We start from the raw sequence: 20,557 nt of genomic DNA, 5'->3' as shown, positions 1-20,557 counted from the left end.
TTGTTAGATTGACAATTTGAGAACCTTTACAACTTGTAAGGACTATGAAAGGATAGCACAAAAGATTTGTAACCAACTGACACACTGTATGTATATAATTGAAAGATGGTTTTATGTTTTTATGCTTTTGTCTGTATATGTTTGTCTTAAAAAATAAAATAAAAATATAAAAACAAAAGAGGGCAGCATGGGGAAACACTCACCTCCCCACCGAGCACCAAGCGCAAAAGCCCAGTGGGGGGGGCTGGTCAAGAAGTGCCCACATTGGCGAGTCAGAGGATGGAGAGGCCTGGCCCAGCTCTCATAGCGAGACACTGTTCAGCACCTCCAGATGTGAGCTGCTGCCTTTGAAACGTGGCACACCTTTGAGGAAACCTGGTAGCGATGGCTGGGGTGGGGGGGCAGTAGAGGTGTCGTGGCTGCTCCTCCCCCTTCTTAGCAATCCGGGCCTGGAGGAGCAGAGAGTTGCGGGCCGAACACTGGAGTATCAGAAGGGTTGCTCCGATGGCACCCCAACACGCGTTTCCAGCGCGCACCCCTCTGTCCCGAAGTGGGGTTGAGTGGGGGGGTAGGAGGAAGGGGATAGGGAGAAGGGTAGGGGGCTTCTAGGAGGAGAAACCCGGATGGCTTTCCTTTTGGCGTGGGGAGTGGGGAAGACCCAATAAAAATCCAATTTCCCCCAATCAATGGAAAAAATAAAGGTCCAGTGGTCCAGAGTCCAAAAAGGGGGGTGGGTTCTGTGAATCAGAGACGAAATCAGTTGAAATCTGGGTAGCAGTCTATTCAGAGAAGGATCTGCCTGGGTCTCTTCTTCCTCCCCCTTAGATTCCCCCCTCCCGGCTTTCTTCTCTAGCCTCGTTTTAAGGAGAGGGGGAAGCAAGGTGGGAAAATAGTAGCTAAAAGGCTGCAAGTGGGCTTAGGGCTGGGTTTATTAAAGACGGGGATGGGGAAAAGTTGCCATTCATTTCTCAAGGACCCAGGGAAAGTGGAATAAATCTCTCTCTCTCTCTCTCTGTGTGTGTGTGTGTGTAAATAATAGCCCAGGATAGCTTCAGGCAAAATAACTGCTGTTATTTTTGCCTAGAGCTTCTAAGCTATGCAGCATTCTTTAATAAATATTAACAATAACGAACCACTATATACAGGATTAAAGGAAGGAAGGTGAAATCAGAGGAGGGGGAAGGAAGGATTTCAAGAAAGGTGAAATCAAAGGAGAAGGGAGGGGGGGAGGGAGTGGGGGGAGGAGGATGTGATGGCCCTCCAGAAGCAACTGCACTACATTCTCATCATTCCTGAGTTGTGCTGATAAAGATGTCCAGTGCCACCAGGGAGAAGTTGTGAAAGAATGATTGACATTCCTCACAAACCCTCATTATCCGGGATAAATTGCCATGTTGGCACCTTGTGATAAATAAGTGGGTTTTGGATTGCAGTTTGGGCACTCGGCCCCTAAAAGGTTCGCCATCACTGACCTAGCTCAACAGTAACATGTTATCTGAGATCTAGGTGTCCTAGTGGACTATCACTTAAGTATGAGCCAATACTGTGCTGCAGCTGCCAAAAATATCCAGCATAATCCTAGACTGCATCAACAGAGGGATAACATCAAGATCACAAGAAGGGATACTACTGCTCTATATTTCACTAGTGAGGAATTTTGCATCCAGTTCTAGTCACCATGATACAAAAATCAATAGGACCGTCCCTGTCCTATTGTTTCTTTTATTTTTCTTATATGTATCCATGTATTCATAACTATGTTTATACTTATACCTATTATCTTGCAAGCAATTGACAAATCAAAATAAATTAAAAAAAAAAAAAGATGTTGAGACCCTAGAAAGAGTGAAGAGAACAACAACAAAGAGATCTGCAGGTTAATTTATATGGTGAATGTCTAAGGACAATAGTATATCTTAACAAAGAGAAGGCTTAGAAGGGACATGATAGCTGTCTTTTAATACTTGAAGTCATGCGTGGAGGAGGGGAGATTGATTTAATCTCCAAAGATCAGAGGACAGGACAAGAAGTAATGGGTGGAAGCCAGTCGCAGGAAGACCCAACATGGAACCAAAGGAGAAACTTCACGAAAGTGAGAACAATTAATCAGTAGAATTGCTTGCCTCCAGAAGTTGTAGGGCTTTATTGCTGGAGATTTTCAAGAAAAAAATTGGATAACCATTTGTCCAGGATGAAATAAAGACCCTGTTTTGTACGGGATTAGACTAGCAGACCTTCAAGGTGCCTTTCAGCCCTATGATTGTAAAAGACTGAAATCCAACTGGAGCAATGCACCTTACCTCTATAATGATTGTGTAAAAGCTTTAAGTTAGTAAACATAAATATACTGTACATTACAAATGAGTGAGAGATAACAATATTTGGCTGTGTTTCCCTTCCTTGAAACAAACACTTTTCAGAGGTCAGGTAGCAAAATTGACACTGCTCCTTTTACAGCAGCCTGCAGAGATTCTTCTAGAGCAGACTGTACAGATCAAACGGATTAAATCTTCTTGGGCTGCAAATATCTGATATAGAGCCAACAGGAAGAACTACTATCTCCTCCCCTCCCCCATCAGATTTATAACCTGTTTTTCTTCCAGCTCAGCCACAAACTCACCTCTTATGGCTAATGATGGACTTGACCTGGGTCTCCTCGCTGCCAGATTTAATTTTTAGCCACTATACCTCATTTGTCTATATGATATCCTTTCCAATGTGCTAAGATGTCCATGGCTCAATTCCAGGTGCTCCTGCACCAGTTCAAGAACAGAGCAGGTGGGAGGGAGGGAAAAGGCAGGGAAAATCACAGCAACGGTGTTGTGTTTTTTTTGTTGTTGTTTTTTTTGCCCTTTCCTGAGTTTTGCCTTTTTCAAGCCTATTTTCCTCCAGCTGTATCGGGTGACAACTTCCAGGAATACTGAAAGTTGTAATTCAAGCCTTTCGAAAGCTGCTTGGGGGAGGCGGCTACTACAACTTAAATTACTGTTCTAGTGCACTCTGGTGCGCAGGCACACTGAACCGAGGTGGCTCTTGATCTTGCACCTTCTTTACACCCCAGAAAATCTACCCGAGTTCACAGGGAAAGAGGGCTAGAAGAAGCCGCCCACGGAAGGTGGCCATAAGCGGCAGGGAATTCCCAATTTCTCCGGCCTTCGAAAGGCAAGAGCACATGCCTGTCACAAGGCAAGTTTGCCGAAACGAAAGCCGGCCCGGAAGGGTGAGCGGGGAAAAAGTAGATCTGGGACACCGCAAAGCGATCCCAACCAGCCGAGGCACCACAGCCGACGCTCCTGCTGCCGTATAAATGGCCGGCGAGGGCTGCCTGCTGCTGGGCCCCTAGCGGCGAGTGAAGTTTCTGCCTCTCGGCAAGTTCCTGGTGCAAAACAGAGGCGCTGCGGAAGCAGGGTCGGGTCAGCTCCATGGCCTTCATTCGGAAGAGGCGGCAGGAGCAGGAGCTCTACTCCAAAGAGAGGTGGGTGAAACGCCCTGGATAGAGCCGAACCTTCCTCCGAAGGAAAGGCTGCGGCAATGCCAGCGAACGAGCAAACGCTCAGGAGTTGGGCCGCTCTGAACGCCGCCCCTCTGCCCGCGGAAGCGTCTCTCTTGTTGGGGAAATGCGCTGCGATCCAGAGAAAACCCAAAGAATTCCAGCTGCTCTCAAGCGGTTGCGGAATAGGGAGGGGAACCCGTCTCCAGCAGCCACCGGAATCAGTTTCTTGTTCATTGGGTGCAAAGAAGCGACAGAACCAGGAACGATTGGGAGGGGCATGGAAGAAGGGACTCCTAATCTTTGTGTGTGTGTGTACGCGTTGTTGTTGTTGCTTTTGCTTAAAACTAGCATATCATCAACCTTCCTTGCGCCGTCCCGGTGCGCCCTATTGCGAGTCATAGACTTGCAATACGGAAGTGGCGTGGGGACTATTGTCTTGGGACACTGCGGTGTCTGCGCCGTATTGTCCGTCCTTTTAAAGCTGCAGAGGCTCTAATTCTAAAATACGGCAATTGGGGCGTAGGGAGATTTACCATGAATTTCACGAGATGTTGAACATTCGTTTGATAATATCCCCTTTAGCGATCCTGTTTCCCTCCGGATAAAATTTTATAGAATCATAGGATAACAAGAGTTGGAAGTAAAAATATGCTTCATGGTTTCTAGTGCTTTAGTGTAGCCAACAAGACTACTGTTGCATTACCTACCTATCACATTGTGATAAAAATGCTCCTTTAATTAAACAAATTACGGTTTATCAAAGCAATTTGCTGGATTGTTCTGAAGGCGATAGCCCTTGGTGGATGTCTTAATGTTTGTGGGTAGTACAGTTGAACCAATGCATAGAAAACAGTATAACTCTGCAACTTTAATTTGTATATATCAATCTCCTCAGTTTTGTCCTGGAACTGATTTTGGAATAATGAAGAATTATGTATGAATATTCTCATTATTAACAGGAGTGCATTTCTATACACTCAAAATAAACCCTTCCAGACAGGAATTTTGGAACAGAGGCAAGGAAAACAAACATAAATTAACCACATACTGTAAATTCTGAGCAAGTTAGAAACCTTTTAAAAATAAATGCTTTTTAAAAAATTTATAATTTGGCTATCTACAGCTCATATTGACCTACATTCTTGAATTTGGTAAAATTTCACAAACAAAAATATGTATCCATGAAGATTTAGATGCAATTAAAATAAGTTTACAAGAGGCATAAAAGTGGTTTCATTTGAAGATGATCCAAATTACATCATATTCCTCTTGGGAATATTTGTCATGTTTATTCAGTCACTACTTCTGGTTTGTTCTTACTGTTCTGCATTAAGGTGAAAAAGGCTAAATTAACTTAATACATTTTTATAAAATGGAAGTAGAGACAAAAACATACCAGGCCCAAATAGAAATTAGTAAGATTTATGCAGAAAATAAAATAAACCAGACTACTTTATATCTACTTTCTCTAACACCTATGAAAGGTAATTGAAAATTTGCCTTATTTTTAACCCTAAAATTACACAAAATAGATTTATTCATCACCATTCTCCCAGATTAAAAATAAGGAAACTAAAGTTAAATCAGGTGCAAAGTAATTAAGCAGTGGACATTCCTAAGCAGTGAACATTACCTACAGATAATTCCCAATTTATGATTGCAATTGAGCCCAAAACTACAGTCATAAATCGTGGCACCCAGTGACCAGAGGTAATTTTCTGGCCTTTCCCACAGTGATTGTTAAATGAATGCCATGGACATTTACTGAACCACATTCGTTTGAATGGGTGGGTTTTTTTTTTGCCACAAACAGACCAAAAAAAAAAAACCCCTCATAAAATGCAGATTTTGTTAATGTGTCAGCTTGGGCATTCATGGGGCAGAGATTGAAAGGGGTGCAAGTGAGAAAATATATCTCAAAATAATAGTACAAACTCCAAAACCGATGTATTAGTATCTGACTTGGAGACACAAGTACAAAAGAGCTGGATTTCCATCATGGTGTCACTGTGTGCATGGCAACAATTTTTGTGTGTTAGAAGAAAATTTTGATCCATTCTGCAGCCAGGTAAATGAGTAGAGAACACCTATTTGAAGTGGAGGTGACATTTAATTGAGAGCAAATCAAATACTATTATTCAGATCTCAAACGGGCCACAAAATCATAAGGGGTAGCACGCGCATGCGCAGATGTGCAGCACGCAAGGGGGGCATGCGCTTATGCGCAGGGGGCATTGGGCAGCACATATTGCCTTCTGGGTGCTGGCACATGAGCACGCACAAGCAAGCAAGTGCACAATTATTGGCACAGACGCCCAAAAAGGTTAGCCACCACTGACCTAGGTGATCAGGCCTATAACTGGAAAAAATAAAGTCCCTTTGCAAGTTCTTTCCTTATTGTTCTGTGATGGCATATTTTCAGATGTTCTTCAGATTATTGTGGATATTCCAACCAGTAAATATAAGTTAGAATTTTAGTGCACAGTTTTTTAATATATTAATTATTCATACACATTGTTTGAAGGTTAGGCTTTAAAGGCATGAAATCTTACGCTCTGGTAAATCTGTTAATTCACCAACTCTCTTTGGAAGAGGGTTGCTATATCCATTACAAACCAGTATCCATGATGTGATATTTGTGCAGATTTTTGAAATTTGGGCTTTCTTTTATGACAATCATCGATATTTAAAAAGGGAAGATTGAATAGATTAGAAAGTTAGCATCAAACTACTTGGAAAAAATAATGGTGATTACTGCTGCACGATTAAAGCTGAACTCCAACAATTTAATGTTTCAAGTTTCACTGGTGTTGTAAGCCCAAGCACTACCGCTCAGATCATCCTTAAATTAAGCACCAACACAAGTTCAAAAATAGTAGTCTTACTATGCTTTTGCTATTTCTCTCTTTCATGTGAGTAAAAAGAAAGAAGTTGGGGAAAGTGTCCTATAACACATGACATTCAGGATCTACCTTGCCTGGGAAGGATCTTTGTGATGGGATCACACGTTAATATATTTTGTTTAAAAGAAGTACATACTAATTACTATGTAGCATTGCAAATGTTTATATTCACTATGTGAAATCATCTATGAAATCCTTTCTTAGTTATTCATAGGAACTGCACCCTTCAAAAAGAATGTAGACTTGTTTCTATTATTAATTGCATAAGAACAGAGCAGGACAGTAGAATAGAGGTCAATACTCCTTGAAGAATAAACTACTAGAAGAAATAAAATTTCTCAATTATCTTTTTGGCTGGGTCAGTAATTAACTGGACATTTTTTTCTCTGCTTTATTATTGCTTATTGATATTACAAAAATGTTTTTTCCCTTAAAGGGATACTTTTAAAGTTTATGCATCTATTAAGAAGTTAAAATCAATGTTGCAGTTGTTTCCTAATGTTGCTGTTTTTCCCCAATGTGTAAGAAAAAAGCACTTCATTTGGGGAAAAAGCTGCAAGTAAAATTTGTTATGATTATCCAAAATTTCCAACATTAATCATATTTTTGGTTATTATTGTTGTATTTATGTTTTTCTGTTTTGTATTTTATTCCTATTGATAAAACACAATAAATATATACATTAAAAAGATCATCCAAAATTTCTTCCCCTTGGATTGTTTACAAAGTATTGTGCTATGTGTGCCAAGTATCCTTAGTAATCAGATTTGCTTTCTGATCTGAAACTAAAACACTTCCAACTTGTGGTTACTTAAACACATCAGTGAAGGAATGACTTTCATTTCCACGTCTAATTGTTTCCACTGCCAAACTACTTTTAGCTTTTAGACAGAAGCTGCCTTCTTGGAACACATCTAGCTTGCTCATCATGGCTGTAAGTCATGACAGTTGTAAAACTATGGTACTGACTATTTTTGTGGTGGTTGTTAAGCAAATGCCACTGTTGCAAAGTGGCTGCTACAATAATTAAGCAAATTAAGTGAACCAGTGGTTTGTCATGATACAGTTTTGCCATAAAACAGTAGTAAATGTCAGCTTTCAGCAAACTGTTATAATATGTGGTCATACGATTGTGGGATACTGCAAACAGTTGTAAAGGTGGCCCAGTTGCCAAGTGCTGAAGTTTAGTCATGTGACTCCCATTCAGGGCAATTGCTGAATCCGGGCCCTAAGTAGGTCCTTTATATCTTTGAATTGTTGCTAAAGGCAATCTGTAATGCGTATTAGTAGCAAAGCACAGAGTTACATTAACACATATTTTGTTTTTTATTATTTACTTCTAGATTTTCCTTATTACTCCTTAATCTGGAAGAATACTACTTTGAACAACATACAGCTAATTATATTTTAAAGAAAGATAGCAAGGGAATAAGGTATTACTCTTTTCATAAAAGGGAAAACACTAATATTGTACTGTTTCAAAATTCTGCAATAACTTTGTCTTCTAATACTTAGGAAAATTAAAGGATCATTTAAAATCTGCTCAAAATCAGTGATATTTGAGCCTGATGAAATAAGCCATCCCATTATTAAGGTAAGTAGATGACTAAGTAATATCAAGAATTTTGGTTGGTTTTAACTTCAAACTCGAATGAATTTTTTTTTCCCCTGTGAATTCACATAGATTCCTTTGAGAGATTGTATTAAAATTGAAGCACCAGAATATAGTGGGAATTATTCCTTTACAAGGTAAATGCTTTTAAAGATGTGTTAAACACATATTTGTTTAATGTCAACACAACTGAATAGTGTGATAATATTATTTTCTTTTCCCCCAAATCTGTGTTTTAGTGGTACTTCTGGGCAGATTGCTATTTTATCTAGTCAAGTAAGTAACAAATAATATAAAAGTCCTTGTTTACAGTTTTTAAAATGTCATTTTTAAATTAATATGCAAATTCTTGTAAATTTGAAAGATTTTTCTGAGTTTTGCCATGATCTCTGAAAAGGCTTCTAATTCAGATCAAACTCTATTTGTTATGAAATTTGTATTTTATCAAGACAGCTTTGAAACTTCCATCATAATTCATACTGTAAGTGACAGTGGAACAATTACTCCAGGAGCAATGCTTAATGATGATATATTGGTTAACACTGTAAAGACATATCAGATTTCTGTTGCTGCTATATAAACTTAAAGGATACAAGAGATTTGTCAAATAATAAGCATAATAATACATAAGGAAGTTCAATGAGGTTATGTAGTATAATGATAGGTGACTTCAGCTCTGCCATTTGTACAACAGTGCTATAGTGGGACATAAATCATGATGCTGATAAGATAAGCACCCCTGATTGAACACACTGAACAGAACTGGTTTGTGTCAAAAGTGTGGATTCAAACGACCCTGTTAGAAAAACTTGTCAACTTTGAACAGCAAAAGTTTTGCTGTGCCCCAGATAACATTTTTATCATAAATCTTTGCACAAGCAAATATTTGTTTTAGGTTCTTCAAAGCAGAATCATACAGAGAAAAGTAACAAATTGTATGAAGAAAAAAGACAAGAGGTCTGATAGCTAATGTAAAATGAAAATAAAATGGATAAAGGATAACATCAATCTGCATGCTTAATAAGCTCATAGTCAATGGAAAAGATTTTCTTCACTCAGGAAGCAATAAACAGCATGCTTGGCATTGTAAGAAGTAAAATAATAGTAAAGAGGAAATAATGGGAAGCTCAGACAAGATCATGAAGCCAAAGAGGACTTCTATGACAACAAAGATCAGAACTTGATTGCAGAAAATACGACTTCAGCAACAGAGTGGTCAATGTTTGGAATACTCTACCTGACTCTGTGGCTTCTTCCCCAAACCCCAAAAACTTTAACCTTAGACTGACCTCGCCCCTTTCCTAAGAGGTCTGTAGGGAGTGTGCATAAGCGCATCAACCGTGCCTACCGTCCCTGTCCTATTGTTTCTTTTTATTTTTCTTATACGTATCCATCTCATGTATTCAAAACTATGTTTATACTTTTACCTGTTATCTTGTAAGCGATTAACAAATCAAATAAAAAAATAAAAAAATAGAATGTATCAGAATATCAAATATTCCCCTCTATTAAGATCCGAATAGTTAAAGCAGTGTACTTCCTAGTGGTATTGTATGGGTGAAAAAGTTGAACATTGATAGATGGCTTTTAATTGCAGCTTTGATTATGGTTATTAAGATCATGGGCTAAAAGAACCAGTCAATGAGTCCTGGAAGAAAAAGTGGTAGTGAGGCAATGATTAATAAACAAAAACTCTACAGATGATGGACTAGAAAAAAATAACTGCTTGGCATGATTGGGGAAAATGAAAAAAAGGGGAAGACAATGGAAAAGAGAGAGAAAAGGATCAAGAATATCGTTTGAATGTCCCTGAAAGAACAATAACTATGATTTGCCACTGTGCATGGAAAATGGCTGGCTTGGTGATTCTGGGAGTTGACGTCCACGCATCTTAGAGTTGCTAAGATTAAGAAACACTGAAGTAGAGAAACAACAAAATGGAGAATGTTTGTCCATAAAGTCACCGGGATATGTGTCTGACAATGTCACTATCTATAGGGAAACTTTTAACTTTTAAATAAAGGCGAAGTTAAACTAGGGTCACAGTGAAATATCAGACTACAATTTGGATTTGGTTTTTGTAAAAAAAACTTTTAAAATTAAAATGTAATTTTCACTTAAAATGAAAAAAGGTTAGGAGCATGATCTGATAACTTTCTGAACAGTTGCTATCCATTTATTCATGCTTTATAAGTTTTCCTGAATTTTGGATAATATCTAATAGCTACAGTATGTTGCAAAAAAAGTGCTAAACAAGTTATCCTTTTCTAAAGGCTTTTCTCACTAAAGAACAAAATATCATCGCACCCTTTAAAACCGAAAGAGTAAGTATATACGCTTCCATTTAAAGAAAAAAAATGTTATGTAACTATATGCTTTGTCTCTGAATTTTTTTTTAAAAAAAATAACTTGTTAGTGTTTTAACATAATCTTATTTTAATATAAAATATTACAGTGCCTTTTAATAGTTTAGGATATGAACTGTTAAATAAAACTTTTTAGGTGAAATATACAAACAATGTTTGATTTGTCAAATGTCATAAACAAGAAAAAGAATAAGAAACGGGAGTTATAATACAGCAACTAGATTAGAGTATCAGAAATAACAGGGATTACATCTAGAATTTGTTTGCATGGCATGCAGATGCTAAACTAGACTCTTCCTAATTTGGTTGTGTGTGGGTTTTAATATAATTTTAATTATCTCTTTTTGTTAGGGTCAAACTAAATATGTATTTGAACTGGATGTTGCTGGAAAAGTCGAAGATATCATACAAACACTTCATCAAGTATGAATAGTTGTTCATTTTATTGCTGCCTGTAGCATGGGATTTAGCTAATGAAACAGAGTAAACTCTCTTATCTAGTCAAATATTTGAAACAACTAACAAATGGCTATTCTTTTTCTTTTGCATGGTAGTCCTGAGTTAAATGTGGCTAATCAATTATTAGGCAATCCTGCAGACTGCTTCTGCAATCCCATAGAACAATCTGTGTCCTAGAGGCTGTTGAAAATTAGTAGACATATACAAAACCACATTTCCAAGCAATCAAAGGAGAAATTTATATCGGTTTCTTATTTTTTATTTGTAGCAGTAATGAGTATATCTCTGCTTAGAAAAGCTGTGTTTACTAATCATTAACTAGTAGCAGCACCTAGCCAATTTTGAGTGATCTTGAAAAGGCTAAGCAGGAATGTGGCCTGATTTGTATTTACCTCAGTATTTTATTGGCTATGGGTTTCACTGGAAAACTGAAATAACATTACAGAAGAAATCAATGTCAAAATCATTTTATATCTCTGCCAAAGAATCTACATGGATGTAGGCACCAGTCAAACTTGAATCAAGGGAAATATTGCTGCTGAAAATAGTACTATTGGGACAAAATTCTTATGAATGCACATATATGGATGGATGTATAAAAATCTTGGTAAAGTTAAATTTGTTAAGAATCTATATCAAGAATTGACCTTTCAGGGAGTGTATGAGACACTTCGTTTACTGTTGTATTCTACTTTTAGGATCTTCTGCTACGGCTCTTAAGTTTTGATCATTTCAAAATGGTGATTAAGTAGGCTAATATTTTTCAGCAGTTGTTATTGGAGGGGGGGCTCTTGATATAAAAAGGGGTTCCTGGGGGTTACATGTGGCTTAAAGCTATGAATTGTGACTCTTGATCTATGATTTATAATTATATATGCCTGTTGTGATGCAAGTCTGTAGATAAAAATGGATCTAATGCAACATTAGTAATTCTGACAGAAGTCTCACCTGTATCTGTGAACTTCAACTCCCTTATATCTGGGAAAACTTCTAAATTTCATTTGATTGCTTCTGTTTTTTAACAGTTATACAGAGCATCGCACTTGGACAAGCTAGGGGACCAGGCTGCTATGGTAAATATGTACTAGAGATGCAATATTAATGGAATGATTAATGTGACAATCCTATTTGCATTAAAAATTTAAAGCTGATTATTGTTATTATTTTAAATCAGATAACTGCTATTCTACAGTCACGTTTGGCCAGAACATCATTTGATAAGAACAGGTATGTTTTTCTATGTTGGTTCAGGGAACATCTCATCTTTTCACTCTTAGTTTTTTCTTTTAAATAATTAACATGCTTAGGAAAATATGAAAAGCAAAGAGTAGATCAGCAATAGGAAACTATGTGTACTGATTTACAATGTTTTCTCTATTTATATGTGTTTATCTTACTATGCTGAATTCTGAATTTTTGAATTGCTTATTTCTGTGGCAAAATAAAGATAACCAAAGAAGTCTAAAGTAAACCCCCTTTGTTGGTTGACATGTTATTGTTCAGTACCGTAAAAAAGATTTCACACTTGTTGTTATAATATATATAAAGTAGTAAATAGTATATTCTAAACTATGTATAAAGATGTGATAGAAAACTCTGGGATGTTATGATAAGGAATAAGTAGAAACTTACACTGGGCATTTCTTTGTTATTTGAATAGATTTCAGAATGTTTCTGAAACGCTACATATGGAATGTAAAGCGGAAATGGTCACTCCATTGGTAACAAATCCAGGGCATGTATGCATCACTGATGAAAACCTGTATTTCCAGCCTCTCAATGGCTATCCTGTGAGTAATTTGCATTTTCTGATCTGCCGCTATTAAAGCCTTGATAAGTGTGCTAGCAAAATATTCTCCAAGTGTATACAATGTGTTCGTTATTTGGCCCTCAAATCAAATTCATCCTCCAATGAATTCTGCTTTTAATGCAAATCAAACAATCCTGTCATTTTCTGTAGGTGCTATATTTCTCCAGGCTGATGAAATCTAATTTCAACTTAAGCCTGCTTTTTTAAAATATCCATATTATAATTAAGGATAACAATATTAAAGCACACAGACAAGTACTGGCCAGTTAGTACACTTACCTTATCAGTGGTAGAAAACTAGTCTTGGGTCATTTCCTAATTGGTGACTTATAGCACTGGACTTGTTCAACTATTGTTGCGTCAAAGTAGCAATATAGAAGAGAGACTTATATCACTTCATTATGGCTCAAATAATGCCATGAACATGGTATGAATTAATAAATGGAAAATGTCCTTAATGGCTATTTTGTTACACACTGATGATTCTGGGAAATACAAGAATTGGGGTGCTATGGCTTGCATATGTGGATTTCAATTGATATTTGAGATCCACCTGGCTTTTCTGTGGTAGTTAAGTTAAACATTTTTATCTGTTGTCAAGGTTCCATACTATCTCAATTAATTAAGAAAGTCAAAGTGTTCTTGCTGTGATGCTAACAAACTAGAAAGTAGATTCATGTATTTCCTTGTGGGAAGCCATGGTATCTTCTGCTCACTTGTCTATGTATAATTATATCACACAAAGTTTCTATAATGTGAATCTGTCCTCAACATCAAAAAGTTGGCTTAATTTTTAATTAGCTTCCATAACAAATAGCTGGCTATTTTCAGAACACATACAGATTACTGAACAATCTCAGAAATTGCCTCTCTGAAATTAAGATAATTGACCCATCCTCTTAAAAAATATCCCAACAATCTTCCAAAATGGTCTTTTCTTGGATTTAACATTGAGACTCACTGTTGATAAAGTGCTAGAGGAGGAAATGCATCTTCTATCTAGAACATGTGACTAAAACTGGAAGAAATGTGTCATCTTTTGACTTCTTTCCTTATAGAAACCTGTGGTACAAGTGACACTGCGTAGTGTCAGACGCATCTATAAAAGAAGACATAGCCTGTCGCCTTTGGTAAGATAATACTTGCTTTTGATCCTTGCTATCGGAGATGTGTTTCATGGGTTTAAATTTAGCTATTTCAATTCCTTGGGAAACAAGTATTATACAGTATAATTTAAATGGTACCAAGTGCTCGCCTAGTAAAAATAATAATAATAATAAAAATAAATTAATTGCAATGACTTTTTATGCTATAAAAATAATGTAGGCATTGCTTTTGCTATTGTGAAAACAATAAGAAGCAGATATCTATGCTTAACATTGCTATATGGATCCGGGTTAATTCAGTGATTTTGTTAACTTCATTGCGTGTCATTTTAATCTTTTTTTTTTTAATTTTCAAGGGTCTGGAAGTATTTTGCACCGAGAATGATTTATGTTCAGACATCTATTTGAAATTCAACAACACTGAGGACCGAGATAATGTATATTTCTACGTGTCAACATATTTAGGTTTCAACAACAATCTAATAAATAATATAGTGTGTGTGTGTGTGTGTGTGTGTGTGAATCTAACTTCAGCTTTTTTGTATAGATTTAGCTTTTATAGAAGATTGGAAGTATTGCATAGAAAAAGAGCTCTTTATTATTTTGTGGAGATACTTAGCAGCAAGTTCTTAGCACCGTCTTTACACTTGTGTATGATTAGCAGAAGAAAGCCATTGAAAGATGAGAATCAGGCAAAGAGACTTCTATATCTTCTGTATCATTTGATAATACCGTCTACATAACCAGAAGAGAAGCTTTAATATAAGGAAGGAAAATATTGCAACTTGGGACAAATAACAAAGATTAGATATATATTTTGATTAAGGTTTCTGTTGTTATCTATGCTTTTCCCTCAATATTTTTAAATAAAAAAATTCTCTTAGCCAATAATGTTTAGATTGGGTGGCAGAGATAATTATGGCAGAATGTATTAATCATATAATTTACTTGAAACTTTAAATAACAGAGTTTAGTTGTTTTTGTCATAGTGATCATTACAGGCACAGACCCATAAAAAATAGCAATAGCACTTAGTCTTATATATTGCTTCATAGTGCTTTACAGCCCTCTCTAAGTGATTTACAGAGTCAGCATATTGTCCCCAACAATCTGGGTTCTCATTTTCACTGACCTTGGAAGGCTGAGTCAAACTTGAGCCTGTCAAGATTGAAGAAATTGAACTCCTGGCATTGAGCAGAGTTAGCCTGCATACGGCATTCTAACCTCTGCGCCACCACGACTCTTATTATGTAACTATAATAGTAACTATTATAATTTATTTTTCTGTTCATCTTTTATGCCTAATTTTTTATTTTGTTTTTGTTAGAAAAAAGACTTTTAAAACTAGTAAAAACTGAATGTAAATAAATTTGGAATCCCAACTTTAGCAAAAGAGCATGGACAGAGTACAAACATTTGACCCCTGTACAACACTTCAGAAGTAATATAGAGAAAGTGGTTCAGAATGTGGGATTCTCTAGACCAGCCAGTTTTTTTCCTGCAGTTGCACAGCCACCTTATGTAGCTGCCCTGTGATACATGTAGTCCTCAACTTATGACCACAATTGGGACTGAATTGTTAAATGAAGTGGTCTTTCAATGGATTATGCCTCACTTTACAAGTCTTTTTGCTGTGGTCAGTGAATCAACATGGCTGTTAAATAAATCATGTTTGTTAATGAATACAGCTCCCCAACATTGCCTTTGCTTGTTGGAAAATTGTAACTGGTGAACACAGGACCCCAGGATGCTGCCGTCTTAATAAATGCACGCTAATTCCTAAACTCTCAAACTGTGATCAAATGACTGCGGGAATGCTATGACAGTAGTAAGTGCTAGGACTTGTCATAAATCACTGTTCAGTGCCATCGTAACTTTAAATGATTGCTAAACAAATGGTCGTAATCCGAGTACTACCTGTATTGAGAAAATGTGCTGATTCAAAAAGAAACAAATAGGCGACACATTTTCACCAGTTTCTTGGAACTGAATGCAAAGCATTACCTATCTTTTACAAACTAATGACAAAAGTCAGCAGACCAAGCCAATTCATAAATGTAGTAGTACTAGAATAGCTCAGCAGTTCCAGCAACTCTTGCCCCTGAAGCCATGTTTTGTCTTAGACAACAATCTTTGTATTTGCCTATCTTTGAATCTCAAGACTGTATGCATAAAACAAAGTAGAACATGAAACACACCTATAGTTAATTTGAATGAAAACTTAACTTCCCCACAGGAAATTTGTTTGTAAGAGGCAGCAACATGTCTACTAGGAAGGCAGGCATGAATTTCGGAGAAATCTTCGTCTATGCACAAGAAGAAGCTGAACAGAGCCCACAGCAGCTCTTTAGCACTTTGTCATGGTTGCAGGAACTATTGGCTTTGCTCCAACATTTGATCTGATTTCAGTCAATACTTCTTGGGAAAATTTTAATAATGCAACCACGACACAGCATTTGAAACAGCAGGTATAAATAGAATTTACAATAGATTGGTTCTAATATAGATCTTGAGACACGTGAAAAGCCTGAAACTTGAGCTCAGAATATTTATTACAGTACCACAAAAGATGTTGAAAGATAGGAGGGCAGCTATGTACGGTGTAATCTAAAATCAAATGAGGTATGAGCATTGGTCAGTGGGATACTAAAAGAGAAGTCTAGTTTGGATTAAGAGCAGTACATCAAAATGTGTGTAGGGTGAGGATAAAGATGATTAAAGTCCTCAAAGATTAAACAAAACAATATAACTGATTTTATTCCTATCATATTACTTTATTTGTATATTTTAAGGTAGGCAGAATACCTTCTCCATCATCGCCCATCCCAAGATTCTCTATCAGTTTTTTTGCCATGAAATTTCCATGGAAGACAATAGCTCGGAAGACAGTTACTTAGAAAAACTACTGGAGGATTGCTGTTAATAATTGCTCATTTTTATGTTAGAAGGTAGACATATATAGAATAGGGATGACAAGATAATTCTTTTGTGGGGAATAGCTTCACCCATTTCTCATAAATCTGAATACTTGCTGTCATACCTGCCTTATCTGATCAGTGATAAATGATGGCTCTGTAAGCCTTGCGGGATAGAAATTCAACCTAATACAAGTTCCTTGGAGAGCTTTAATGGCAAATTATATTAATTTCTTTTTTGCAATCTGTCACATTTTCTGTATCCTTCTAGAAAATCATATTACAGAGCACACCGCGGAGAGCTACATGTTACAATGGCAACGAGGACATATCTCAAACTACCAATACCTTCTTCATCTCAATAATCTGGCTGATCGGAGCTGCAACGATCTTTCCCAGTACCCTGTGTTTCCATGGATCATAGGAGATTATTCTAGCTCAGAACTAGGTAAGACTTCTTTGGAGACAAGCGAAGTAAATGCGATGGGACTATCCAGACAAGATATCCGTGCAGTTGTATACTTGTGCTGTCAGTTCATTTTCTCAAACTTGTTTCCAAAATGGAATAGTTTTTAGTAGCAACATCATTTGCAGTATTGGTTTCTAAACCTGATTTTAAAAAGTTGCACAGCTGCTGCTTACTTTGCTACATTTAGACTTTCAAACGAATCCTCAAAGAAATACAAGTCAGGAAACATTAAAAACAACCTGGGGCATGAAGATAAGAGATTCAATAAGTGCTGTTGCAAAAATCCATTCATTTCAATTAAGGTTGCATAGAGTTTCACAGCCTGCATCGTAAGCACTAACTTGGACATGTTATTCATAGAAAGTAAGGGTCTTGAATAGATTTGGGAAGGGTGGTTTGCATATATGTTTTCTGCTTATCTAAAAGAAGAACTAAGAGTTGTTAGCATGTTTTTTTTTTAAAAAAAAGATTGATTGTACCTTTTCAGTATGGTTTTAAATAAAGTTGCTTGCTATCTAAAATCCAAAAATCTAATTTCTCTGAATTTTCAACTTGAAGAAAGCATAAAAATGTGTATTATACCAAAATAGCATGCAAAACTAAAATAACCTAAAATGGATAATTGTGAATAAAAAATATCAAATGACTGAAACTTCCCAAAAACATGTATTTTATTTTTAAATTGGTTATTTTAAAATAAGTTTAAAAAGAATACATATGTATGTATGTATGTATGTATGTTTTCTGAGGTTCTCGCAGGTATTTGTATGTGGATCTTTGGTTATTCGGGTTTCTCCCGCGTTTTCTCTACGCGGCAGAAAACCCGAGATATTATGTATGTAATGTATATATATATATATATATATATATATATATATATATATATATATATATATATATATATATATATATATATATATATATACACACACACACACACACACACACACACACACACACATATGTTTTCTTAAGTTTTCGCGGGTACTTACATGTATGGTATTCAGCTTTGTTCAGGTATTTTCCCAAGTCATTATAGTTGTGCTTTTAAAGTTGTAGGAACGTTTCGGCAGAATCTCATCTGCCATCATCAGGCTTGTGTATTGTGTTCGCCTGTGAGTCAGACTTTCACCGCCTTTTCTGTTTTAAATTTGGTGCTAGCCATCTGCTGTGCCAGAATGGTTTTTTCTTCATCCTGATTGGTTGGGAGTCTTGGTCTGTGTTTACTGGTCTTGGAGTTTGCTGTGTTCTGCTTGATTGGTGTTTCTAATATCTTCTGTCTGTTTTGTAGAGTTTTTTTTGTCTTGGTTGGCTGGCAACATTGTGTTTCCTGTATTGGAGGCTTTTAGTGAAGCTTGGCTCCGAGTAAATGGCCGGCTATCATTTATTAGGAAGCTAGGTTTCATCTGGCTGCCTGGTTGGGGTGTGTTTGAGCTGGAGGTATCAGAGGGTGTCTGTTTGTGCCCAGGTGTTTGCCTGGCTTGTGGTGTGGAGATTTTTTTGTTTGTGAGTGCAGGCTTCCAAATAATTGACAGTCTGGTGGAGTCATCTCTTCTATTCATGCTTTCAGGTCTTTTTTTCAATCTCTATGGCTTCTCTGATAATTCTGTAGCTGGGGTTTTCTATAGTGGCTAGGGTTTTGGTGTCATTGAAGTCGATGCTATGACCTGTGGCTTTCATATGTTGGACTAGTGAGGAAGTGTGTTCCAGCTTTTTTACTGCATTTTTGTGTTCATCCAGGTAGGTACTTATTCTTCTATTGGTCTGTCCAATATATGTGGCAGGGCATGATGCACAGGGGACTTCATATATGCCTTGGTTTTCCAGGTCAATTTTATCTTTGCGGTTTCTTAGGATGGCTGCTATATTTCTGCTATATTTCTGTCTGTTTTGAAGGCAGTCTTGATGTGATGCCTGTGTAGTATCTTACTGATTTTGTCTGTAGTACCTCTTATATAGGGCAGGACAGCTGTTCCACAGGTCTGTTCATCTTCTAGGTCTCCATTATGTCTCAGTGTGTTTTTGTGGATCAGGCCAGTGATTTTGCTTTTGTGGAAGCCGTTAGCTGTCAGTACTTTAGTCAGGGTGCATAGTTCAGTCTTTATGTGTGTCTTGTCTGCCAGGCATTTGGTTCTGGCAGTTAGTGTTTTGGCCACGGAGTTTATCTGTGCTGGGTGGTGGTGGGATTGGGCGTTGAGGTTGCGGTTGGTATGTGTTTTCTTCTGGTATATGGTGTGTCCTAGTGTGCCATCTGTTTTTTTGTAGATTAGTACATCTAGGAACAGTAGTTGTTTGTTTGTTTCCATTTCCATGGTGAATTTGATTTTGGGGTGTGTGCTATTTAGGTGTGTTAGGAAATTGTTTAGGTTTTCTTTTCCATGGGGCCAAATAACAAATGTGTCATCGATGTATCTTAACCATAGTTTGGGTTTGTGGGTGGCATTGGCTAGGGCTCTGGATTCGAATTCTTTCATGAACAGGTTTGCAATGACGGGTGACAGTGGTGATCCCATAGGGGCTCCTTCAATTTGCTTGTGTCTTTGTTCTTTGTATATAAAATATGTGTTGGTTAAGCAGTGTTCTGCTAGTTCCATGAGGTGTTTGGGCGGTTGGTATTTGTTTTTGATGATTTCAAGAGTTTCTTTTATCGGGACTTGAGTGAATAGCAAAACCACGTCAAAACTTACAAGCAGATCTTTTTATTCCATCTGTAGATCTTTGATCATTTCCAAGAGGTGGTATGAGTTTTGTACATGTGAAGCTGCTGCTTCAGCATGGGGCTGTAGCTGCTTTGCTTGGTATTTGGCTAGGTTTTGTAGTGGTGCTCCTCTGGAGCTGACTATGGGTCTGAGAGGTAAGCCTTCTTTGTGTATTTTGGGAAGACCGTATAATTTGGGACACGTGGAAGATTTTTCTCTTGGGATGGTCTTCTGTTGGATCTCTTTGCTCATGTTGCTGGTTATGATTTTCTTCCTGGTTATTTTTTCCAGATATGTGTTTGGGTCTGTGTTTATGGGTTTGTATGTGGAGTCTTGGAGTAGGTCTGTCAATTTTGTTTCGTAGTCTTTTCTATCCATTACTACTGTGGCATTACCTTTATCTGCTGGAAGTATGATTATGCTGCTGTCGTTCCTTAGGGCTTGCAGGGCTTTTAGTTCCTCTTTGTGTAAGTTGCTTTTGGGTGGTTTGCTTGTGCATAGGATGTTAGTGGCTTGGTGTCTTATTCTATCAGCTTCATCTGTATTTAATTTAGTTAGGCTGGATTCCACTCCGCATATGATGGATTCTGTGGGGATTTTTTTGGGTGCTATAGCATAATTGAATCCTTTGGTTAGGACATCTGTTTCTGTTTTGGTGAGTTCTCTGTTGGAAACATTGTATACTAATTGTTTCAGGTGTTGTGAGTTGTTGGGGGCTTTCTTGT

At 37.2% G+C, this 20,557-nt stretch overlaps 1 protein-coding gene across 2 annotated transcripts in view; it reads left to right on the top strand.

The window, feature by feature from the left end:
- The first annotated feature begins 2,583 nt into the window (after nucleotides 1-2,583).
- Nucleotides 2,584-20,557, top strand: part of NSMAF (neutral sphingomyelinase activation associated factor) — a 36,731-nt gene continuing 18,757 nt past the window's right edge. The window contains exons 1-13 of one of the 2 annotated variants that reach the window (XM_026692352.2): nucleotides 2,584-3,475; nucleotides 7,740-7,829; nucleotides 7,912-7,990; nucleotides 8,081-8,145; nucleotides 8,248-8,284; nucleotides 10,282-10,332; nucleotides 10,726-10,797; nucleotides 11,859-11,906; nucleotides 12,008-12,060; nucleotides 12,494-12,623; nucleotides 13,702-13,773; nucleotides 14,106-14,214; nucleotides 16,936-17,112. In XM_026692352.2, the coding sequence (XP_026548137.2) occupies nucleotides 3,423-3,475; nucleotides 7,740-7,829; nucleotides 7,912-7,990; nucleotides 8,081-8,145; nucleotides 8,248-8,284; nucleotides 10,282-10,332; nucleotides 10,726-10,797; nucleotides 11,859-11,906; nucleotides 12,008-12,060; nucleotides 12,494-12,623; nucleotides 13,702-13,773; nucleotides 14,106-14,214; nucleotides 16,936-17,112 (1,036 nt within the window). In that variant the 5' untranslated portion in view covers nucleotides 2,584-3,422. The remainder of the gene's footprint in view (nucleotides 3,476-7,739; nucleotides 7,830-7,911; nucleotides 7,991-8,080; nucleotides 8,146-8,247; nucleotides 8,285-10,281; nucleotides 10,333-10,725; nucleotides 10,798-11,858; nucleotides 11,907-12,007; nucleotides 12,061-12,493; nucleotides 12,624-13,701; nucleotides 13,774-14,105; nucleotides 14,215-16,935; nucleotides 17,113-20,557) is intronic. The other variant, XR_015748913.1, reaches the window with a different exon arrangement.

This window comes from Notechis scutatus, chromosome 3, assembly GCF_049901735.1.
Source record: "Notechis scutatus isolate UNSWTSFEM ecotype Mainland chromosome 3, rNotScu1.2, whole genome shotgun sequence".
Taxonomy (NCBI): Eukaryota; Metazoa; Chordata; class Lepidosauria; order Squamata; family Elapidae; genus Notechis; species Notechis scutatus.
The sequence above is the reverse complement of the archived record's forward strand: the minus strand, read 5'-3'. Positions and strand labels throughout refer to the sequence as shown.